The sequence below is a fragment of the Pteropus medius genome, unplaced genomic scaffold (genome assembly GCF_902729225.1).
Source record: "Pteropus medius unplaced genomic scaffold, Ma_sr-lr_union100, whole genome shotgun sequence".
In the NCBI taxonomy this organism is placed as follows: Eukaryota; Metazoa; Chordata; class Mammalia; order Chiroptera; family Pteropodidae; genus Pteropus; species Pteropus medius.
Window position 1 is genome coordinate 198,263 of NW_024352785.1, and position 26,924 is coordinate 225,186.

The 26,924-nt window shown below is 32.9% G+C and overlaps 1 protein-coding gene across 1 annotated transcript in view; it reads right to left on the reverse strand.

The window, feature by feature from the left end:
* LOC120590747 (solute carrier organic anion transporter family member 6A1) overlaps positions 1–26,924 on the reverse strand; it is a 72,571-nt gene that overhangs the window by 42,237 nt on the left and 3,410 nt on the right. Inside the window, exons 2-5 of the mRNA XM_039848349.1 lie at positions 20,055–20,315; positions 12,702–12,798; positions 7,182–7,303; positions 6,255–6,364 (exon numbers count right to left, since the gene is read on the reverse strand). Coding sequence (XP_039704283.1) covers positions 6,255–6,364; positions 7,182–7,303; positions 12,702–12,798; positions 20,055–20,315 — 590 coding nt within the window. The remainder of the gene's footprint in view (positions 1–6,254; positions 6,365–7,181; positions 7,304–12,701; positions 12,799–20,054; positions 20,316–26,924) is intronic.

A 26,924-nucleotide genomic window follows, 5' to 3' on the forward strand; every position in this document is an offset into this window, starting at 1 on the left:
TAATCTACTTCCTATCCCAAGCAGCTCTGCATGACAAGAGACACTAATCTTGCCAGTGAAAGACCTTGGTGTCTACAAATAGGAAGAAAACATAAGTTGAAAAGGATACCAATAAACTTCTTTGAACTTCTTAAGTGTTCTGCTTGATAATTTAACTTCTCACTTGCTTTGGTCTTGATTCTTTATGGTAAATATCTATAATTAGCCATAGAAAATAAGTAATGGTTATTTTCATTAAATGTCAATAAAAGTAAACAATCGCACCTAAAAAATGCTACTCTTGCAAGATTAAAAATGTTTCAGCCTTCCATGCTGTAATCTCACCTACTCTGCTTCCATGAACACCAATTTAGAGTCAAAACTGTAGAAAACTCAGAGACTAAAACTAGTATACAAGGTCCTGACATAAATACAAACAATAAATATATTTTTTAAACCATATTATCACATCTAATGTACATCGATTATACTTTCTACGATATTAATTTACTTTTAAAGGCAATTCAAAATTTTCACTACAAATAGTAAAATATCTAAATAATTTGGACAGTAGCTCTCTTGGCATATTCTGTCATATTTTATTAGTAACACGAGTGGTGAATAACACCCCATATTCATTTTTTTTTTTATAGTTCACAGAGTTCTTTCATATCATAATATTCACTGATACTTCTTTGTTCGTTGGAGTCCTAGTATGCAAGTGTCTTCCCTGCTAACAAGGTGTGAGTCTTAAGGCTTGAGATGAAGAAAAACAGGGCAAAAGTATTGATCTTTCTGCTCCATACATTCAAAAGGAGCTTTTCTCCTATAAAATCTTATTCTTTACCTTCTTCTATCCAGTTTAACATCATTGCCTTTTTCTTCTCCATGATTTATTTCCCTAACCTCCAAGAATTATATTTTTATTCTTAAAAATTTTTTCTAATCTATTACATTCTTATAGCTGTAGATAGATAGCTATTGTTCTTATTCACTGACCTACTTTCTAGTCTTCAAGCTTAATCCCATCTACTTTTGTATTTATAACATTTTACCTAATGGATATTATAAAAATGTTAATTTTCTCTGTTCTAGTTTTTTATCTTTTATTTTACTTATGCCCATTTTATCCATTTTAACACTATAAAATTTTTTACTGACATTTTAATAAAACTTTTTTATTTCCTTACTTGATGAATTTTCTAAAATATATAACAGCCAGCAGGAAATGTGGTAATAGTAGAGAGAATCTATTCTGAAAATAGTCACTTTACTGGCCCCCTTTAATAAAAATTAATGACAAGTAAAAAAGACTCGTTTTTTAAAAATCCACACCTAGAAAATTAGGAGGTGTATATTTCAACCAGCTGTTAGTCAATGTCTTACAATGATGGTGATATATTTTACTGACTAGAATGATTTGCTTGTAGGAATGACTTTCCATCAGTCCTTATATCAGGGGCTTCTAAACAGTCATTGGACTTTAGGCAAACAAGACCAACTAAGTTTCATGAACCGGGAGGTACTGAACTACAGGATTAGTAGCAGAGGAAGACAAAAGGCCTTTATTCAATTGAGTTTCCCATTCTAGTCTTAAATTTTCTTATTTTCTGTTTGATGACCCATTCTTCTTATTGAGGTAAAAGGAAAATCTTGTTATGAAGTTTTCCTCCAGTTTTTTAATACAGTTTCCTTCCCTACTATAAAATCAGAAATATCTCAAGTAGGCCTTCATTTTATTTATGTATTTATTTAGTTTTTACTATGGGCTATGCATTGATTTATAAACATCACATTCGTATGAGGAAAGTACCATTACTGTACCAAATTCTTAGCTGAAGGAAGTGAGGCTTAGAAAGGTTAAAGGTTATTTTATTCAATCTAAAAATACCATCAATTGTAAGAGACACCATTATTTTATGTATCATTAAGAAAGAAACTGCCACTTACACATTATGATACAATGCCTTAAGGAAAGTTCTGTGTTATGCAATTATCAGACTCATCAGCTTTTGAAATATATTAGATCTGTTAAAGATTTGCCAATTTTTCCTGATTAAGCTGCACAGCTTAGCATGTGGTAGGCAATCCTTTTTGCAGGTATCTCAATAAAAGAACAACAAAGCTGTCTCTACTTATGGGAATCCTTTGCTTAAGTCCCATAAAATACTTGGATGTCACTTTGCAAGAAAAAGTGAACTAGTGATCATTTTTCTGAAAGGAAGTTTTTGTTTAATTAATAACAAAATTATATCCTGTTGCTGTTTCTGTCTTTATACACATACAATAACTTTACAATTCAACTCTTAAATATTGAAGACTTAAACAACAGTTTCACTCAATATGGACAGCATCGCTAAAGTAGATAACTCAATTAAAGATAATATGAACAGCCATAACCAACTCTGCCCATACTCAGGCAATATCTATGTCACAATTACATCCTGACTTACAGTTATTTCGAGACTCCATCAATTTAATATCCAATCCTATTTCAAAGATGTTAAAATGTGAAGAGAAAAAAGTGTGTCTTAGAATCAAAGAAATATGGAAATTTGCAAAAGGTCTCACCAGTAGTAAATGCTACATAATGTCTTCACTGGGTAGTTCTACTAGTAGTTAGGCCTGCTAACAAATCAGAACTTATGACTAAGAAGCCAACTGATTTACCGTTAGCCTTGTTACTCCTTGGATAAACTATAGAGCCCAAATGGAAGGCTACTGCTGGCTCTCTATAAGACTTTTTTACCAAAGAAGAGTAGGATGAAGGATGACACTCAGGTATTTAGATTCTCTAGTGTGCAAACCGGCTTTTGGGCTTAGGTGAATGTAACAGACCATTACAGGGAAAATCTCTCTACCTATAAGATCTACCACAGAGAAGCATAAATTCACATTTAGTTCTACTTCTAACTCATTCCCAAAAAGTCATAGTATCTCCAGCCCTTAAATGAAGAGGAGTTATAAGCATTATCACTGTTCAACTCCATTCTACTTGCACGGATTCTTTAATAATCTTCACCAACCTAGCAGACAACACTGGCTGCCTCCTTCATTACCAGGGAAGATGTGCTCTATTTTAATTTTACCAACATGGCTTAACAGATATGCTCTGTTGAGAAACTCAGCATTGGCATGTGGTAAAACCATGAAATAAGCAAACCATTGGGAACTTGTTTAATCTAGTAGGCTACCTAAGGTACAGCTCATTATCTCTCTCTTTTTTCTGAAACTAAGCCTGATACAATGTTAATGGCAAGATCCTGGATGTACAGGCTTTTGTGTTGGATCTTAATACTACAGGTCCATATCTAAATTTTAGAACCTTTGCTTCCCCATATTTTAGGCTTTTTATCTATTTCTTTCTTTTTTAAGGCTCCAGAAGTTCAGATCAAGTTGATACTGGGAAGGTTTATTTTATTTCTTCTTCTTACACAAACTATTGTCAGTAGCCCTGAATTTCATAAATATCAAGTGATTATTTAATTAGTTTCTACAACTGGGTCTCATATACTACAGCTGAATTAAAAGCCCAACCATTTATAGTACCTAGGGAAAACTTCCTGAAACAACACCCAAATTGCACTGCCTTTTCAATTCTTTTCCCACTGTAATCCATTTTTTTACACAAAGTCAAGTTTAAAAGTTCCTAAAACAAAGTTTATATCATGTTCAAATTATTCCCTTATTTTATATATGTGATTACCTATTGCACTAAGAATAAAATCTAAAGTTCTTATCATGTACCACAAGAATCTCCATGAATATACCCAAATCTTTGTTGCCTCAAGGTCTTTCCAAATGTGTCTCTTGTGCTTGGTATGTTCTTAATGACCAATCTTCACATGGCTAACTCCTTCTCATGCTTTAGTTTCCCCCATTTAAATGTTCCCTGTTCAACAAAGTCTTCTTTACCCCATATCTATAATAAGTTTCACAAAGAATTTTCTCTAGTTAGTTGTTATCAGTTGTTTTTATTTTGTGTCTTTTAAAAACTCTGTGACCCACACAAGGACATAAATTCCGTAAAGTCATGGGAGTTACATTACTATTGTGTCTTCAATACCTAGCACAATGACACTATGTACAATAAAAAAGAGATAAGCAAAACTAAAATAACAAACATATTGTATTACTATGTGTCAGGCGCTATTCTCTTAGGAAACACCTTACCTATATTAACACATTTAATTCTAATATACTATTATTACCATTATTTTATAGAATAAAAATTAAGGCACACAAAATAATAATGTCCCCCAAAGTATTTAAAGACCCTTTAAATGGTGAGCTTCAACAATTGTTAACTTGTTCTGTTTAGAAAATTAGATAAGTATGGTTCTATCAAGTTGTAATGAAAAAGCTTTTGAAAAGAGTAACAAGTTATTCTATTCAAATTACACACCAATTCTTATGTGATGAATTGAAAAATAAGAATTTTTCGAATTATTATTTACATGAAGTCCAGGTGGGCTTAAAGCAAGGCAACTTCACATTTGATTACTGTTTTGCTATTGGCTGCCTTTGGCAATGGTTTAGGAATATCACAAGGTTATTTATGGCTTTCTTAATCTTCCTTCTTCCTGGGACAGGCACCTATCATGCACTAAATGTACAAGCCAATGACATATGCAGAACCTGCTTTGTAATTGGGCTTTCAGAATTAATAGAAAAGTCTTTGACAAATTAAATCAGTCATTCTCAAAGTACAGTCTTAATTTCCAGATTTTAAAATGATTTATGAAAATTTTGCCAGTTTCAACCCCTGTTTTTTGGAAGTGAAGATTTTCCAAGCTCCTCACTCTGATATTCTAGAAGTCATGTCTTCTAATATACTTTGAAAAGAATTAAGATAGTTTCTAGTTACCCACCAGGAAGGTGTCAATCAAAAGTCTAAGATTGTTAACAGGCATTGTATTTTGTTTGTATCCTAACAATAATAATCAAAGCACTCTATTTCCAAGAGAGAGATTTTGGAATTGGCTTGTTTTTGTTTCTTGAATGAAAGTTATCTTAAAACAAAAAAACAAACAAAAACTTAAATTTTCTGAAAAGTTTTTTTTTAACAATTATATCTTAATTTTAACAATATAAAAGAGGTTATATCTAATTTATTTCTGCATTGCTAAAATACATATGTGTAATATTTTGGTAAAAATTAAAATTAAATAAAAATTTGAATGAAATATAATTCATTTATAAGAAAGGGTCCAGGATTAGATAACGAGATAAAATGTGTTTGAATAAAAACAAGTAAACAAAATTCTAATTTTATATAACCTATTCATTTTAAGAAGAATTAGACTTTAATATATACTTTAATAATTAATTAGACATTAATTAATAACGTAATATATACGTTATTTTCTATTCTATTTTGAACAAATGTCTATGAAAGCATTAAGGAAGGAGAAACTCATTTTGCCCAGGAATATAAGGTAAGATTTGACAAAAAGAATGGAGTAGAAAAAGAAGTAGAGAGATTAGCTTCTACAAAGGTCCAGAACTATAAAGTACCTAATGTGTCCATGAAAGAACATGTGGCTGGAATGTGGGGAAGAAAGGGATAAAATTCTGAGATGAGGTAGAAAAATTCAGTTGATGGTTTGTGAAGAGTAGTCAATGTCCCACTAAAAGAGTGTTAAATTTACCTACCAAGTAATCTAGAAAATGACCCGATAATATCTACATGTGAGAAATACAATTCTGAGGGCAACAAAGAATGAAGTTGTGCACAGAAAACAAATTGAATGAAGAATTACTATTTACAAGTTGGGGGCTTTTAACCCCACTGTCTGTGTTATAGACCTTGTTTCTCACCTACAGAAACAAAGTCATGGGTGTTACAAAGTGTTTTTCTCCATTTGCTATTGAGATAAAATATTTTCAATAAAATGTGATGTTTGTGAGAATATTTGTTAACTTCTAGAGTTCTATGTCATTTAAATATAATAAAAGGATATATGATGTTAATACCTGTATGTCATTTCAATAAATTTCTTATTTATTTCTGCAGGGAAAAAATAAACACAAATAATATAAAAGAAATAGAAGAAGGAAAATACTTGGTACCAGGCTTTGACACTAGCCAAGTTCTTGGCAATGCCACTTAGGTCCTGTTTTCTATTATCTATCAAATCAATAGGTTAATTAAGACTTCAAAAGCCCCACTCAGATTTAATTTGAACATTTTACTGTTATTTTCTTAAACCCACTATTAGAAAATTGTACAAGTGAACTTAATTGGCTTATTCATGTAAAATATTTTACTTTACCAAAATAGAAGCAAATAAATCTTTGATACTAGTTCCAAATTCCTGATCTTTATGTTTTTTGTCCAAAAAAAAAGGCATTTTGCGTTCCCCAGGTTTTATCCTTGCTGTACCTGTATTTTAACAAGTAAAACAATCTTATGACATGTTCAAATAACTAGAACATATATAAACATACATACATATCCTAATAAATCCAATTTGTCTTAGAATGCCAACTGAGCTATTCTGAACAAGCTAGTCAATTCAATTAAGCAAAAGTTACATTCTTCTAAAACAGTGTTATCCTAAAGAACACTCTGTGATAATGAAAATTTTCTATGTCTGCAATGTCTAGTATTGTAGACATTAAATACTTGAAAAGTAGTTCTTATGACTGAATAAATGAATTTATAATTTAATTTAGTTTAAAATTTAAATAGCCACATGTAGCAAGTAACCACAATATTTGACAGCATAGTTCTAAGATATAAAAGAGTAATCTTTGATATTACTAAAAATATTTTGTGCCAATGAAATGTACTACCATTTGAAGAGTGTTTGATTTCACTAATGTTACATGCATTTTTTTTAGTGTTTCCAAAAGAATTTCAGCAATTATTGTATCTTAACAATTCTATGAGATAGTACATGTATTAAATAATAGATTTAAATATAATTCTTTCTCTAAGAAAACTTATAAACTCTAGATATAAAGCATTTTTAAAAAGAAATGACAAGAAGCAACAATATATATAATGAATGTCTGGTACATAAATAAAATGACATTTGGCCACAGGAGGCTTTATTTGTTCAAATAGTACTATCACATGTCCCTGTATCTCTATGAAAGAAAGAAATATTTTTCAGCCATATTCTGAGAATGGGGAATGAGGGTGGTAAGAGGAATCTACTATCCTTTAATTTAATGAATTATGTTGTTATAGTCACCTTGTAAAGGATGTGAAAAACATGACAATGGTATTGATGTAGACCATGAAATAATTGAGACAAAAACAAAACGAATCCACCAAGTCCGTAGCCAGGATTGACTATTATTACTGCCTCCACTGCTTTAATAAAGAAAAATAAAAAATTTCAACTTTATGTATGGTATTTTATTACAAAGCCACAATCAAACAGAAAAAGAAAAAGAATAAAGAGAAATGAAACACTTTCTGTTAATTTCTCCCTGTTGTTTTGCTGAGAGTAAGTGGCTGTGAGTCCTCTAATTATATAGCTCCCTTTGTCCCATAAGATCTTAAGGTTTTCCTTTCTTTCCTCTCCTCTGTCCACTTAGGTGGTGAAGAATAATTCTTTAATCCTTTTGAACTTTTTCCTACAACAGAAGCTATGCACTTGGACTATGCCTTTAAATATCACCTCTTCTTTAAAATCATTCCTACCCCTTTAAATAGCCCTTTAGTGAAAACCTCCCCTTTAAGTTGTATGACTAACCCTTTATTTGGCATCTGAACCTTTAAATCCCACATATTATGAAATCTCTTTCTTACAGTCCCTTCTCTCAACTCTCAGACAAAGAGTGAATTACTCTTCTAGTGATCATACCTAATCATCCTTAGGACCCTTTGTTATCAGTTGTCTTCTCTCTTCCCCGCAATATTTTTGGTCCACCTTTGTAAACCAAAAAGTCTTGTAGTGAGCAGCATAGAATGGAAAAGTAAAGGATCCTGTGCTGAGATTTTTTTATTTTCTCTTTTTACTCACAGTAATTTTATAGTTTCAGTATTCTTTGTCTTCAATAATGCCAAGGCCATGATTTTGTGGAGAATTTTCATAGTTGCAAAGTATCATTTAGGGAGAAGATTTGGGGAAGTTGATTGCTACACAGCTGTCATTGTCTTCGGTTTCACACACATTTAAGATCCTATCCAACCAGCCATTATGGGAAATGCCCAGGAACCACAGTTTTAGAGGTGATGGTTTTTCACAGGTGTCTCTATTGCCAATGATGAGTAGCTTGCTTGGAGGCCTTGTCACTGATAGAATGTGGAGAGTATTCCCAATTTTATTGATGAGGCGACTGCTTATCCATTGCTACATTATTCACGGATACAATTTCCAACTTGCAATGACACAGGGCTGTAATCTTGATTTCCGTTATCTAGTAAGCATAAGCTATGCCCAAGGAGTTTCAACTCCAGCTTGTCACTATGGCTACATGTTTCCTCACTGATTATAATTTTCAGAAATTTTCTTTTTTACACTTTTGAACCCAGCTATGTATCCTAACTATATGCATTATATTACACATGATATGATTATTACATGTGTAAATAATTGAATACCTAAAAATTGAGGAAAATAAACTTAAAAAACTACAAAGTATAAGAAAAGAATTTAATAGTGATATATATAAAACAAACTTAGAAATCAATATTTCCTCCTGCTAAAACTAAATTATTAGTAAATGTAATAATACAAAGATGTTATGCACAACACTAACAAAATACATAAAATCACTAGGACTAAGCTTAATGGGATATCTTCAATAAAGAAAATCATAAAACTTTTTTGAAGGGAATAAAAGAAAAGCAGAGAAAATAGAGCAACATACTATATTCTTGCATGGAAAGGTAACAATTATTCCCAATTTGACCCATAAATTCAAGTATTTCAAATCAAAATGCTTTGATTGTAACCTAAGATTATCAAATTTATCTAGAAGAGTAATTTTGCAAAATTGCTCCTTATTTTTGATGAATAATAATGAATAGGAACTTAGTCAAGAACAAGAAAAGAATGCCCAATCCCTTCACTGTTATTCAGCACAGCACTGGAAGTACTAGCCAGAGTGATCAGGTAAGAAAAAGAAAGAAATAGCATGCAAGTCAGAAAGGAATAATTTAAATAGTCTGATTGAAGATGACATATTATATATAGAATACACTAAAGAGTCCACCAAAAAACTGTTGATGGCACCGAACTATGACACCACTAATGAAAGTAGAGATTAAGAACAGTAAATTCTGGAGTTATCATACTGTCACACTTCCTTTGTCTTATCCTTTGTTCCCTAATCAGAGACAATATGGTGTGAGATATCACAGGGATGAATATGGTATCTGTAAGTCTTTGAATGGTGGTGCTAGCAGAATCACTGTAGACAAATTCATATGTTGAGATCTTAACCTTCAGTGTATTAGGGGGAGGGACCTTTGGGAGGTGATTGGATCATGAAGGTGGAGCACACGTGAAGGTGATTAATGACCTTATAAAAGAGACCCCAGAGAGCTTTCTCACTCCTTCAGCCATGTAAGGACAGAAAGAAAAGATGACTGTCCATGAATCAAAAGCAGAATTTCACCAGACACTGTATTTAATGTCACCTTGATCTTGAACTTTCAAGCTTCCAAAACTGTGAGAAATAAATTTCTGTTGCTTATAACTCCAATCGATGATATTTTTGTTATATCGGCCCTAAAGTACTAAGATTGTAGAGAAAAAATTCCTGCCTAGGATAGGTATCTTTCCCTGTAAAGACAAATCTCCACTATTTTAAAAGATGGCCAATATAATTAACCTGACAACAGCTTATCTCTCAATGAAAGTGCTATATCAGGAACTCAGCATTGACCTCTGCTATTGATAAGTTGGATATACAATAATAGTAATACTTATATTCTGGTAAATATTCTTGATGAGAGATTGTTCATAGTGTGAAGAAGTCCATGTTATTACATTCATGCAAAGTCACCATTACTGTCACCATGGCCACATTTCACATCATGGCCTGACGAAGGAAGAACTGGGGTGGTTAAAGAGCAGGGAGTGGGGAGAGAGAGAGAGAGAGAAGCTGACTGACATTAACAGGATGGGTCATTCTGTCCAACTGATTAAATAACTCCCTCCAAAGTATACCCTCTTCATATGTCCATTCCAAAAGGTTCACCCACATATACTACTTGTTACCAATTTTCTAATCTTGTTCTAATTCCCTGGCTACCCAACTATAAATCAGTATAAATTTATACCTCAAGCCACCCCTCTTTCTATGCTATGTGGACAACTATAACCTAAAGTTCTACACACTGGAAGGATTTCCTGTATTCCAATGGCACTGTTGAGTGGAGCTATAATATAGTGGCATCTCTCATTCTCATCCCAATGACAGAACCTTATATTCATACACTCAAATGTTTCCTTTTCCCTGGGAATGTTCTCTAGTACTGTTAAAATAAGCCATGTGACCTAGAGTCTTAAAATCACTTTTGTTACTCAAATGATTAAATGCTACAACTACTTAATTCCCAGTCTTGCCCTCACCTAGATTTAATCCTATTCTACAACCTGTGAGTTTATTAAAGTCACTATGTCCAATTTACCCGTAGCAAGGAGGTTATTTGTGCATACAAATATGCAACCTAGTTCTGAAATCCTATTGTTACTTCTGATACTATTTTTAGTATCAGTTAGGATCCTGTTAGGAAACAGATGGTATACTCACACTAGATATTCTGAAGCGAGACTGACAAAGAGATTATTTCTAATGGGGTAGACGGAATTTAGGGAAATGAACAAGGCATGTAACAAAATTCTAGGGCTAGCAACAGCAGCAAGCTGTTACTATAGGCCTGAATGTCAAGTGTAACAGTGCTTAATAAATGGAGAAGGTAGCCTAAAAGGAGCCATGGCCTTCAGAATAGAGACACAGCAAATCTGAGTACAACCCCTCAGGAAGGGAGCTGGGAGGATTCACGCCCTAGTCTTAATATGCTCCTGCTCTCTCATCTACCACTGTTTCTCACTGGCCAAATACAACTGAAATCCAGAGTTCAGGGGGTTATGTTGAGGTTCTCAATACAGCTCATTCTCCTAGGGAAGTAAAGACAGTAGAAAAGGTTCTAGAAATATGCAGAGTGAATTTAAAGAGTCAAACAAAATATATCCAACATACGGCTTATTCTCTGATGCCTTATTTATTCTCTCTTTATGATATTTGTCTGGCAGCTACCAAAACTTCACACTAGCCCGGTAAGAATCCAGATGAGCTAGTAGGGAAGCTTTCAGGAGAGCTTCCAGGTAGTACATATAGGAAAAAGTAACTATGAAGTTAGTTGGCTATAAATAACAGTAGCTAGTTGGCTTCTGTTATCTCAGTTTTAATTAGTTCTACCTTTATATAAACCCAGTTTCAGAAATGGGGGAGGGGGCTCTCTGTTTTCTTGTAGTGTCAGAATATCTTCTTTATTAATTTCATCATCTCAATGAGAGAACTAAAAAAAGCAAGGAGAAGTCACTTATGGTACTACTTCTCAAAACATAATTAAATACAGCCTTAAAAATACATGTTTATATGATAGAAGGAAGGAAATAATAATAATTAGAGCAGAAATAAATGTAATATACAATAGAAAACCAACAGAGAAAATAAACAAAACTCAGAATTTATTTTTTAAAAAAATCAAAAAATTGACAAACCCTTTGGTAGACTAGAAAAAAGAAGGCTCAAATAACAGTAATGAAAGAGGAGACATTACAAACAGATGCCACAGAAATAAAAAGGATCATAAGACACAACTATGAAAAATTTTATGCCAACACATTGGAAAACCTAGAAGAAATAGATAAATTTATAGAAACATGCAACCTGTCACGACTGAACCATGAAGAAGTAAGTATCTGAACAGACATATAACTAGTAAGGAGATAAAATGAGTAATCAAAAACCTCCCAACATAGAAAATCCCAGGACCAGATGGCTTCACTGGAGAATATTACCAAACATTTAAAGAATTAACACATCAATCCTTCTCAAACTTTTCCAAAAAATCGAAGAGGAGAAAACACTTCTAAATTCATTCTATGAGGTCAACATTAGCCCTATTACAAAATCAGATAAAGATACTACAAAAAATAGTCATATGCTATAACATGGATGCACCTTGAGGACATTGTACTAAGTGAAATAAGTCAGTCATAAAGAGACAAATACTGCATAATTCAGCTTATATGAGGTATCTAACGTACTCAAAATCTTAGGAACAGAAAGTAGCATGGTTATTGCCGGAGGCTGGGGAAAAATGGAGAAAGGGGAGTTGTTGTGCAATGGATATAAAATTTCAGTTTAACAAGATAAAAAAGTTTTAGAGATCAGTTGCACAGCAATGTGCCTATAGTTAACACTACTATACCAGACACTTAAAAATGATTAGGATTGTAAAGTTTACGTTATGTGTTTTTACCACATTTTTAAAAAACTATATGCAGAATTAGTAGTAAGGTTGTCATTGTAAGTGGTGTTTTTAAAATTATCTTTCAAGCAATAATGGTAAAAGTGTACATTTTAGATAAATTTATATGTACGTATGTGTACATATCAGTCATGTTCACATATATTTTTCTAAAAAATGGTGATTATACATTAAATGTACATATTTATAAGCTACAGTGTCTATCCAATAAATATTTTACACAATGTAAACAAAAAAAAAAAAGTAAGTGGCTTACCTAGTATCAAAAATAATATCCTCAAAGGTCTTAATTAGGGGTGCTGCTATCACATAGCCCAAAGCATATCCAATTGTTCCTGAAGCTTCCACAAGGCCTATAAAATGAATTATGAACATCAAACAACTATATAAACCAGCTTTGTCATAAGATTATAAGTACCATGTCATTGAAATGGATTACTTCTGAAAGTTTCATAGCATACTTTATTATTCAGGGTTCTCCAGAGAAACAGAACCAATAAGATATTGAATGCACGAGGGAATGTTCACACTCATTTGTGTGGGAGGGAGAGAGAAGTGAGGGAGAAGAAAAGGGAGAGAGAGATTTTAAGTAATTGTCTCATCATGCAATTGTGAGGGCTGGCAAGTCGAAATTTGTATGGTGAGCTGGCAGGCTGGAAATGTGGATAAGAGTTAATGTTACAGTCTTGAATCTATAATTAAGCTTGAAATCCAAAGGGCAGGCCATCAAGCTGAAAAAACTCAGGCAGAGTTTCTATGTTGCAGTCTGGAGACAGATCTGCTTCTTCTTTGGGAAACTTCAGGCTTTATTCTGAAAGGCTTCAACTGATTGGATGAGGGTAACTCACATTATGAAGGGTAATCTGTTTTATTCAAAGTCTACTGATCTAACTAACATTTACATCTAAAGAAATCACAGAAATGTCTAGACTATTATTTGATGAAACAACTGATTTCCATAACCTAGCCAAGCTGACACATAAAATTAACCATCAAACATATTATCCACTGCATATATTAGAGAAACTCAGGTAATTTAACTATATAAGTCACTGTACCTTATTTAATCTATATATTTAATGTAAGTAAATATATTTATATTCAATATAAATTCAATATACCTTATTTCACTTAATTAGTGATACGAAAACAAGATGATACTTTATAATGATACCATATATAACATTATGTAATGATACCCTTGCATCTTTCACCTTAGCTGCCAGGGCAACAGGAAGTGGCAATAAAGCAAGATTCTCTCCACAGTATATAGACATGTGTTTTAATCACTATTCAGTAGAACCAAAAGTAAAACAAACATACTTGTTGCCACCCTCAGTGAAGACTAATAACATCACTAATCATCAGGAAAATGAAACTAAAAACCACAATATCACTTCACACCTGTTAGGATAGCTGATATCAAAAAGTAATAAATCATTGCAAAAATATTTTCTAAAAGCAAACATAAATATCATTTATTTTAGTGTATTGGCATAAATTTCCTTATTTCTGGTGAAAAAATTATTATTTTGGTGTAAAATGCTATTTTCTTTTAAGTCGACTTCACAATAAGATAGAAAAACAACTTTAAATTTTTTTTGAAAATGATAGATAAATTTTTTTGAAAATGATCTACCAGGACTAGGAGCTATTGCAATATAAGGAAGTACAGATTATTCTGAGATATACCTCAGGGTTACTTATTGTAGGATACAGTAGCATAAAACACTATCAACAGAGAATACCTCACTTTAGTCAACTAAATAGCATATTACTTCTCTCTCCTTGATGAATGAACAAGATTATGTTTTCATCAACTTCATAATATCAGAGCCTCCTCCCCCCCAAAAAAAAGATTAAAAAGATTAAGTGAGTTAAGGTATGTAAAGAACTTACTACAACTATGATTATTATTCCAATGCCACACTGAATCTAGTACCGAGGAGACATAAAACAATATTTCCATCCCCTTATGGAAATGGTGGCAGCCAACTTCCCACATATAGCCCCAAAATTCAAACATGCAATTACTCGAGCAATTCAATCTGGTGATTTTGACATTTCTTTCCTAGTGAAATGAACTGTGGCCTACATAATTTGATATGACAAATATTTATATAAATATGCAATATATATGGAAAGAGTATAGTTTTTATTACTTAAGAATATATTTTTCCTTTTGCTCTATATCTTTTAGAGTGACTTTTAGATGATTTGTCTACAATTCCAAATCTCAAGCAGCTCCTCCGAATTGAGAGGCTCAATGTGATTTTGAAGTTAAGCATACCAGTTATCTATTACAATGCTATTATAAGGGCCAATAATTACCACTTACATATCAGTTTAGATATGCACACCAAAATATAGAAGCTCAATAAAAATTCAGGATGGGTTAATTACATTAGAAGGAAAAATAAACTTGCCTAAATAAATTCCAGCTGAGTATGTGTCAACATTGTCATTAAGAAAGTTTACTCCAAGGATAAAAAGAATCATTCCTGCTATTCCTAGCACAATCTGCCCAAGGATGAAGAAAGATACATATTTTAATGGGAATGGCATGCTTCTCTTGCAAGTTTTGATAATCTTCATTTCTTTGCAAATATCTTCTGAAAAGATAATTATTTTTTGTTAGAGTTTAAAGTTAAATACACAACAAATATACAGCATCTTTTATGAAATATTTTCCTTTTATTAGCTATTTCCACCATTATGCTTTTTCTTTTCGTTAAGATTTTATTACATTGAATGTAATAGTTTTACAATCAATCATAAAATTCTCAGGAAAAAATGCAATAAAAGAAAGTTTGTGGGAATAGTGAAAAAGATTCAATATTATAAACCAAATACGAATGTGTTTTAATTGTTATTCAGTAGAACCAAAACTAAGACAAATATATTTGTTGCCACCCTCAGCCAAGCTTAAGAAACAAGTGCATAAGTAATAAATCACTGCAAAAAATATGTATGGCTATATGTATATACACACTATGTATACATAATACAAATACACACATATTCCTTTTAAATTTGGCATTTAGTAACCCTGACCCAGGATAGAAGTATTTCCAATGTTTTAGATTATCTCAATCATCAAAGATTACCTTCTGAGTCTAGTTCTATATCCACTTCAGCAATCTTAACATCAACCTTGTGTCACTCTGATTAAATAATTTCCGATTTTATACCCACTAATTTCTAGAACATAGATACATAAGGACAAGATATTATACACTAAAACTTGCTTTCTGTTAGTCATTATATGGTAATCCACTAGATTTTTAATTTCTTTAAGTGACAGTCTATTTCTTATGTTTTAAATTCACGTGGTTGTAAGCAATAATAAATAAATGTTTGTTGCAATTATATTTGTCATTAAATTGATAGATCAAAGCAATGCTATTGGATGTCTTACTGTGTATATTTGATTGGCATTTAACAAATGCTCTTAAAATATTATTGTTGAAAACCAATTAATATATAGATTGCAAAATAGTACAATAATGGAAAATTTCAGCTAGTTCAGTATTCATATGGAATATCTAATTCCATGTCAAATGGGAGGAGGTCTCTAGAATTATGATTCAAAATGTAGACAAAATTGAATGATGGCTCAATTTTATAGACACATTAACTTGTGGTGATATGGGTATCAATGTGATATTTCCAACATCTTGGCCTTTTAGTTTCTTGAACTGCTCTCCTCCCACGTACTTATACTCCACTTACCTTAGCTACTCATTTTAAACTTTCAAAAACAATAACTACAAACCTTTCTTAATTGCAATTGCAAGTCTTTCCAGCTCATTTCTTCTAGTAAACAACAATCCCTAAAACCTACCAGGACCTATAATCCATTGATCCTACTCCTTTTTACAAATTGCAATGTCTCTTTTATGTCCTTACTTCTCTCATTGTCATCTTACCGCTTTTAAATCTCTTGCTCTCTTTTATATCATGCCTCAGTAAAACTGCATTCCTAATCAAATTAAACTCTTCTCCTTACTCTATACCTATACTTTTAAAGATGAATGTGACTATAGAAAACACACAACCATGCAAATCTCACTTTGAATTCATGATTATTAAACTCTAGGAGTTCCTTCAACTTCATGATAATCAAGTATGTCTGTCATCTACTACTCGGCCTTCTCCCATAAAATTCAACTTGTTTAATTCCCTTCTCATAGGGATCACAGTCCTGAGATTCCTGTCCAGTATCTGAAAACAAATGTTTCCACCAATAGAATAAAACTAATCTTTTAGCACCCTTCTTCATGTTAAACTATCCTTTGTTTGGACTACAATTTCAAAAGGAGGAAGCAGTCAGTACTATAACGCTGGTAATAGTTCAAGAAATATAACAAGTAAAATGTTTTGATTATATTAAATAATATAAATTATGTTGGTGGCTTGCAGAAAATAATTCCATTGCAGTGTTTAGGGTAGATGCCATGTTAAAATGGGTTGAAGAAAGAATATGAGATAAAACCAGAAAGTATGGACATTTCTTTAAAAAAAAAACAACAGTGAAAATAAGGAGATTGTGTAAACTGACAAAGAGAGGACTGCATGTTATATCTATTGTTGGCTTTGTTTTTTAATAATGGGAAGAACTTGAGTACATTTAAATGCCAATGAATAGGACCAAAAGAGAGAGGAATTTGCAGAAGGAAGAGGGAGAAGATCACCAATGGAATAAAGTCCCCAAGTAGGCAAGCGAGAACAGGATATTTAGCAGGAAGATAGCTTGTCCATATTAACAAGAAGGAAGAAGTAAAGAATGTGAACATGAAAATATAGGTGGAATCATCATTTCTATGGTAAGAAATTAAGGCAATTTTCTCTTATGGCATATATTTTCTATCCAACAAAGAAGAAAAGAGTTAAGTGAAGTACTATAGACTGAATGTTTGTGTCCGCCCATAAATTCATATGTTGAAACCCTAATACCCATTGTGATGGTGTTTGGAGATGGGGCCTCTGGGAGATAATTAAGTCATGAAAGTAGAGCTCTCATAAATAGGATTAGTGCCCTTATAAGAAGAGACAAAAGAGAGCTTGCTCTTCTCTCTTTCTCTCTCTCTCTGCTACAGCTATATGAGAACATAACCAATAAGAGGGCCCTTAACAGGAACTAAATCTCCAGCACCTGGACCTTGGACTCCCAGCCTCCAGAGCTGTGACAAGTAAACTTCTGTTGTAATGGCAGTCCAGACTAACTAAAACATGAGGAAAGTCTAAAATTCTTATTGCGAATTATGGAAGATAGTAGACTAAAAAAAAATGTCAGGGGAATGGATCCATTTAAGAGTATAATTGAAGTTGACAGTAACAAATTCATTGTGGGAATAAACTATCCTCTTGTATGATTTTTTTTTTTCCCTCAAACATTCATCACCAATCCAGGATCAAAAATTTTCTAGGCCAGAAACAAGAAATGACAATGGGATGGGGATCTTAGGATTATGGTAAGAGTATGTTTGAAATAATCTAATATTTCATATTAAGAAACATAAAATAAACTACAAATGAAGGAAAGTAACAACAAGGAGAATCTTATAAAGGCAGAAAGCAGATGTCAACAGACTGAAGTTTCCAATGAAAGAAATAACTGCTATTTTCATTATATGAGTGAGTTGGAAGAATTAGTGGGTGTAATCAGAGTGTAATAATAGATATTTAGGAAGTTCTCAGTAAAGTGACAGTGCACTGCAGCCATGGGTATGTTGGGTGGTCAATTAAATGCAGACATCTAAAAACTAAAGATCAGAGTGTGAAACGAATGTTTTCATGAACTAGTGGAGAAACTTCAGTTCTAACTGCTCAAGGATTTTGTGGAATACGATATCAACATGTTAGTTGAGGCATAGGGCTAAAGATCAACTTGTCATGAATATAGAAAATTATGATGAGCTGGGAGAAGCAGAGAAAGGGAGTGGGAGGTGGTGGTAAATGGACTGTTCCAAAAAAGATTCAGACCACTCATGAGGGAAGATGAGCATAGAAGTTAATTGGAAAGTACATAAAGAGAACAATATAGGAGAAATATACAGAAAAGAAGGATCGAAAAGGGGTGGGGGGAATTAAAGAACATAGAAATTAAAATATATATACACACACACATACATATAAACTGAAGTGTGAATTTAAGAGTAAAAAAATTGATTATGTAAGGATAAACTTTTAAACAAAATCAGTAAAATATTTGCATAGATAGATGTATAAAATGAGCACTTTACTGCAAAGACTGTTTATTTTATTTCTGCTTCTTTAATACCAAGCAGAGGTCACCCAGTAAATACACTAAATAGCTGTTGTTAGATAAATTTCATGTTCCTAAACACAATCAGAAAATAAAATATATAAAATTTAGATGATATAAAGAAGACATAAAGGAAGAAAGACTGTCTATTTCTACTCCCAGGACTCCTGTTGACTGCTGACCAAGCAGTATTTTTAATATCTCTCCATCAGTGCCTCCTAAATTTTCACTCTTTCTAATCAGAATAGGATTAAGAGAAGAATAGGAATGATGTGTTTTCCATTCCCTTCTTTCCAAAATTCACCTTCTAGTTTAATCAGTGGTTCATTCTACAAATATAATAAGTATATTACAAATGTATTCTACAAATTAATAAATATTTGACATATTTATATTCTACAAATATTATAAATACATTATAAATATGGTGCATATTATATAGTTCATATATTGATATGGTATATATCAACATATTATTTAATATATGAATTATACAGTATATACATATATTAATTATATTAACATATTATGTAAATTGTATTTAATATGAACTACTTTTTATTTATATTATAAATACACATCATAAACATACTTTTTAAACATCATAAGCTTGCATATACACATGCACATAGGGGCAGCCTCATGCCTTTTTCAATCATGTCTTGCTAAAGCCAGTTTAAAGCTGCCAAAATGAGTAAATGCATTCCAACACTTTTATAAGCCTATATACAAGAAAGTACCTAACACAATAGTATTAGAAACAGTGCTTTGAATTTCAAATTGCTTTATCTACTTGAAGTAGAAAATGATTGTGGAATACATTTTTTTTTTTAAATGAAAAAAGTGAAGAAGCTACCAATCATTTTTAGTTTCAAAGCCCTATGTCAAAGGGCAGCCCTCGTTTCGAAATGATAGGAGTAACTAGAAAATGTGTATGTAAGTTTTTTATGTTTGTATTTTTGCTTGTGTATATGTGTGTTGAAGTCAAAATAAAGGGATTAATTAAAGCATATTGTGGAAGAAATAAAGAATTACTAAAGTTCCTCAAGAGACTTATATATAAAAATTGATAAAAGAAAAACAATTTCACAAAATAATTATCCCAAAATATTCTTTCTACTCTCTATCCCTATCTCTTACTTGAAAGGGTATATGATTATGAGAAGGTGAGAGAATAGCATATATGTTATTAGGGAGCTACAATAAATTAACTTAGTAAACTTGATCACAGAGATAGGTACAGATAAATGGATATACAGACAGACAAATATCACAATCTATTTTAATTTCCTAGAGTCAATGGTTTAAATGAATAATAATAAGTATCTTTTAAAATCTTACCTTCAGTTTCTACACTTAATTGATAATTTTCACTATTAAAGTATGGAAAAGCAAATAAAAGTGATCCAAATCCTATTAAAATGGAGGACACTGTAATCCATTTTAGTTTGTTTCCTCTCCCTCCATAGTATGCTATAAATACTACCATCAGGCAAGATGAAGCATCATAAACCAATGACAACAACATACTAGCAATGGTATTCAGACTACTGTCCCGCCGAAATGTGTCGATGCTCAGATCTACAAGACCAAACACAATACCTAAAATGTAAAAAGAAAACAGAAAACAATAATATCATTTTCAGAGACAAAGTAGATCACCACTATAATCATTACAAAGCAAATTTACAGTGATTTAAGTTCATTTTACATTATTCTCAATGCTTAAGATTTATAAGTACATGATTCCTTCTCTAAAACACTAATAGGCCTTAACCTCTATGAAATATTTGCTAATTGAATTATTGTAGCTATTTTTTAACTACTATATTCACAAATAATTTACTGAAGAATTGATATTTTTAATCATCTCAGTAATTTTTATTTTAATGTGTATATTTCAATTATTAAAAATAAATAACAATCTAATAAATATTTGTTTGTCTGCCAGCCAGAAAAGAAAAAAAAGTTATCAAAATAGTTGAAGCCCAACATTTACTTCCCAAATACACTCTCTATTCCTCCATAACTTGAATCCTATACTTGAAATTTACCATGTCCAAATCTTCTTAACACATTTTTGACAATGTATACATCCTTGAACAATATGGAGTATTGTTTGTCATGTTCTTGAACATTAAATAAATGGTACCACATATGCACATTTCCATTACTCATCCTCCAACTGGGGAAAAAAATCATACTAAATGTTTGAAACAAAAAGAAATTGATATAGGCAATGGTTACAAAGCAATACATTTGTTGGATTGGAAAGGGGAAATAGTTACCAATCGACTCATGATGTCTATGCTACCAAAGCTGCTGGAGCATGGCCAGGGCAGCTGCTGCCGGATCTGCACTCACTGCCTCTTCTGCAGGAAGCCAGGACCCACACTCCTGCTAATGCTACAGAAGCTAGCTCACAATTACCTACTATTGCTCCTGCAGTTGCCAGCACCCATGAATATTGTGCTGCTGAGTCATCATCCACTGTTGCTGCTTATGGAGCTGCACTGATTACTGATCATAAATCCCGGAGCCTTCCCTCACCCAGAATTTGCTGCTGTTGCCAAAAACACCACCAGAAACAAAGAGCAAGAAAAAAAATGGAGAAAGACTTTCCTTTGCCCCTTTTTCAAATCTACTGCCACAGCTTCTCACCGGCAACACCTAAATAGATGCCAGCTGACATGAAAATCTGGAAAATGTAGTTTATAGGCTGCCAGTCCATCCCCTTGCAAACAGGAATGAGTCCAGAAGGACAACAATGGAGTTTATGTCCAAAAGACAAATAACTCGCAAAGTTCACCTTTTAGACTGCTCAAGATATATTTTCACCCTCTCCTCTTATTTAAACTTCCATACCAAATTAATAACAACATCATAATGCTTCTGCCTAACATGTTTCATGTTATTCTTACAAAGACCTTCTCACTCTTTCCCCAAAAAAGGGAGACACACAGTCCAATCAGTCGCCATGTCCATCTCAAAATAATGTTAATCCTTCTGGTTAAATCACAAACCTGAATGGATTTTTTTTTTTAAACATAAAAACTAAATTGCAAATGTACAAATGGTATAAAGAGGTATAAAATGTATAAATAAATAATTAAGCAAACACGTCATAGGCCTAAGTTTGTGAGGGAACTGTACTATAAAATATATCATAAGTCCTGCTTAGAACCACAACAGTTTAATAGACCAAAAGCAGCAGAAAACAAGCAAAAACTTTTGCTGCATCCAAGAGCAGAATTTTCAACTCTCTTTTTAGATGTGGCCAAGGAGTATAAAGGCCAAGGCGAGAAACATCTTGTAACTGTGTACATCTCTTGGGTTGCGGTATTAATTCCCTTTCTAATTCGGAAATATCCTGTAATACAGAGATGAAGTTGTAACATTATCACCCACAATTCTTTTATAAAATAATAAGGGAGAGAAGGTGAGAAAAAAAATCGGGACACACACATATATATATACTCTTGTGTATATATGTGAGTGTGTGCACATAAAACAAGAGAAAAATGTATAGTTGCTACAGTTTTTATTTCTCTAAATGGTTATAATACACAGTTGACATTCATAACTTCCTTATTCCACTATTCACTCCCTCTTCTACCTCTTGATTTCACGCAGTATATATAGATTGCTACTTCAAAGCATACACTTCACCCTATGGGACAGCATCCCAAACTTTTTGATTGTTATCTCCTAGCTGGAGCCCTACCTGAGTCTTCAATAAGGCATTATAATTACATAAGGCCCAGAGTTTCTGGTTTTGAGATATATAGTAAGGTCAGTGAATTCCATGAACATGAATTTCCTGATGTACTTCTTTTGCTATAGATGCATTCCTTTATTAAAAGCAATGTGATAATAAGATGATCATGATGTGTATAAGGCATTCATTAAGTCCAGGTATAATTGTTCTGGTAGACCACAGTGATTCAAAAAAACCTATATCCAAAACAAGTATTTATTTCTGTGAGAAGAAATTATAGCCTGCTCCATAACAGAAGCAGATGATGTAATCAACTTGCCCCCAGGTAGCTAATTGATTTCACCAGGGAATTTCTTGGATTGTGTTGACTTATCCTCAGCAGTACATTCAGCAGTGCAACAGTCAGATCAGATCTGGTGAAAATAAATCCATGCATTCAGCTCTTGTATAACCTCCGTTCTTGATGCAATTGTCACTATAAACATGAGCTCATTGAACAAGACATACAATGGCTGGGAAAGAGGCTGGCTTATATTCATAGGATGGTTATCTATCTACCTCATTATTGAGAGCTTCCTCTGAAATGCAGTTCTTTGGTGAACATTCACATTGGACAACTCTGCCCATTCAGACAGACATATTACTTACCCAGCCCTCCTACTCACCAAATGGTCAACTCTTTAGGCAATGGCAGCATGATATATAGGGAATACAGACAATCAGATGTACTGCTTGACATTCTTCCCACTGGGAGGATTTTCTTTTTCCTCTTTTTTAGGGCCTCCCCTGAGTGGAACTACAATACTACCATAGCATAATTCCACTTTCAAAATCCACAGGCACCAAAGATTATGTCTTTTTCTCAGAAGCGAGTGGTACAAATGAAGAAACCTTTTTTTCATTTTAGAAGAAGCAGACCGGCACACTCCAAACCAATTGGTCCCTAAAGACATCACTGAATTGCCAGGCAGATTTTTGGGATACAGCATTATCTCTCAGAACACACTTTATGTTAGTCATCCTGGGAAGGCTGGGATCTGATTCTAGTTATGGGTCTGGCAGCAATAAGGGGTGAGGGGTGGGGTCTGAGGGCAATCAGAATTCCCTTAGCTCAGGTGAAATAAAGTCAGCATCTTCACACAGGGAATTGCTTTTTCATCAGTCACAGGAGGAATAGTTTCTCCTACTGGGAAAGCAGATTCAAGATTTCAGGGTTTATGGTTCTCAGATTCATTGAATTCCACCCAAATGTCTTTATCCCAGTTTTCAGGGTCCTACTCCTCTCCAATCAATGCCCCAACTCTCACATAAGTGATCTAGTGAATCTGTGAATTCAACTCGTGTTGTAATTCTACAACCATGAATTAGGGTTGATACTATTTAAAATATGCAATACGTAGCTAAGAGTAATGAGACTCATACAACCATCAGAGAAACTCACACATTTTCTAATCATGCCCTAAACTTCTCATTTTCTTTCTGTAAACTATCCAGTGCAGTTAGAAGCAACGAGTCAACCCTAGAATGTCTACAGTCTAAAGTTCCACCATAGGAGTCAATTGCAGAAGCTGTTGGTCTCCCAAAGTCTTATCTTCTATAAGAACTTTATTTCAGGCAACATTCTGAATAACTCTTTTGTCACTACACGCTGTGGATGCCCAGCGTACTACTTTCAAGCCCAGTCAGGTTAGATAACCAATTACAGGTTCCTATGATTTGTTTGTTTTTTCCTGGTTCAGTGCTTGGTATGGAGTACTACATCAAAAATTATATTTTTGTAATGTATAGACAAATTAGGTTTTTACACTGGTGAAGCTAAAAGTTTAGTCAAAACCTTTTCAAACTTCTTTATATTTATACATCATAACATTTTAAAAAATAATATTATTTTTGATACATATATACTTTAACTAATTTCTTAGGCACACTTATCTCTAATAAAATGTTATTGATATTTTTATAAAGAATATATTTTTAATATGATCTCATTTCTAATTGTTCTCATGAAATAAGCTGCAATTCATTAGAGTTGCTTTTTATAGTTCTGTAGCAAAGGGTTAAATTCAGCAGGCTTTCGTTGCTCAAAAAAGACCTATCTTCAAGACGGGCCTTTGGTTGGCTCCTGGGAATGACTCTGACCTCTTGAATATTCTGCCTGACAAGAATGCTTTTATATGCCTGAAGCCTCGGGCCCCACAGTACCAACTAGATTACTTTATACTAACAAGGTAATTTAAGGTGAGCACGTATTGTTGTGTGTCTGAGGCCTTTGACAATGCTATATTAGTTTGATTAGATGGTTTATGCTAACAGTATGATTTATGGTAAATGCCTTTTTTGTGTGTGTGTTGAGGAGTGAGCGGGTAATGGAGTCTGATTAGCTGAGGTTAGTCACATAGATCCTACATATGACTGACCCTACTCACCCCCACTCCCCCCCAAAAAATATTCTAAACACCAAGGCTTATATGAGCTTCCTTGTTTGGCAACTCTTAACATGTATTATCACACATCGTTACTGAAAGAATTAAGCATGTGACTTCCATGTGATTCTACTGGGAAAGGACACATGGAAGCTTAGATCTGGTTTCTTCTATACTTTGTCCCATGTGCCTGTTCCTTTTGCTGATTTTAATCTGTATCCTTTCACTCTAATAAATCATACCATTAATATAATATCTTTCTTTGAGTCTTGAGTCCTTCTAGCGAATCATTCAGTCTGAGTGATGTCTTAGGGACGGCCAACATAATAGTTAATAAATTTGAAGTTGTTAAGGCCTCCAAATGACTCTTCATTGTAGATCATATTTTAATTGAGAAAACATTCTCTACAAATGTGTATCTAGTAACCTCAAAGAAAACACTACTAAATAATGTTTTAGTACGGAACTATTTTGGCCAAAATTCTCCATTTAGAGAATCTTTCTTGGACAAATATTTTACAAGACAAAACTCTTCAAATAAGTTGTTTTTATGATTATTTTGAATGTTTCACCAAATATAAATGTGCAAAGCCATAGGCCTCCTTTAATTTTATACCAATATGTGAAAATAAATAAATTACAACTCACTATATTAATATGATAAAGGACAAACATCATATGAACATCAAAATGCAGAAAAAGCATTTGACAAAATCCAACACAATTTCACAATAAAAATACTCAATTAACTAGGAATAGAAGGCAGTGTTTTCAAACTCACAAAGTATATATGGAAAAACATATATGGAAAAACCTACAGCATAATTTTAAAGTTAATAACAGAGTTACCATATGACCCACAATTCTACTCCTAGGTTATAAAATCCAGAAAAATGAAAATATATGTCCACACGAAAACTTATATACAGTTCCAGCTCATATGTAAGGAGCTTAGAAGTCACCATTCCGCCCTAACAAGTTACAAACTGAACAGACTGAAAAATTAACAAGTCTTCCCGTATACATGTGAGGCAAAGACACAAGGCAAACTAGATAAGATCGTAAATTCAACTGTCATTATAACTCATCAATCCATATATTTAAATTTTGTGTTTGATTTCCAGAAACATCAGCTCTACAGTTAAAATAAAATGAGAGCTTACTTTAGGGCTTTGACGAGATTTGATCGAATTCTCATATTATGACTTGAGCTGAGTTTGCCATCTTTCTTCATAAGCACTTAAGAGCACTGAAAAGATTCTACATGACACGAGAGTCCTTATAGTCATCAATACTACCATAAGGTAAAATGCAGCTGCCACTTGACCTTTTAAGGCAGATGCTTCAGTTGATACTTCATCTCAAACAAGCATGGGTGATAGCTTGATGAATTATGATGCCAGTGTATGCCAAGAATTACTATCCATTTCCCATTGGCAAAGAGCTCAGCACTTCACTCAAGATTAAAGGCATAATAAAACCAATCCTAAAATCCCATATTAATGGGTATATCTTCTGGCACCACTCCTGATACCAATTCCATAACAGTCTGGATCCATTCAGGAGAAACCACACAGTAATTTGAACAAGGATGTAAAGAATTATTAACTCCGTATACAGTATGGAGTAAAGTAACAGAGAATTAGCTAGTAAAAAGTAAAAAGAATGCTAAAGAACATAGAAATAGCCAGTATAAAGAAAAGTCACTTCCTCTAGGGCTGATATCGAACACTAAAGGGCTAAAATCCAGACATTGTTAAAGAGGACATAACAAAATTTTGGCAAATTGAATCCAGCAACATATAAAAAGACAACAATCTAGTAATAAGGGTTTATTTCAAAATGCAAGGCTGGTTAAATATAAAATAATCAAAAATAAAAGAATGCAATATATAATGTTAATAAAATAATTAAGAAAAGCCATATAATGGTCTTGATACAGAAAAAAAAAAAACACTTGATAAAATTCAGTACCAATTCATGACAAATTCTCAACCAAGAATAAAAGGGAACATCTGCAAACTGGTAAAGAGCACCTACAAAAAACATACTTAATTGTTGAAAGGCTAA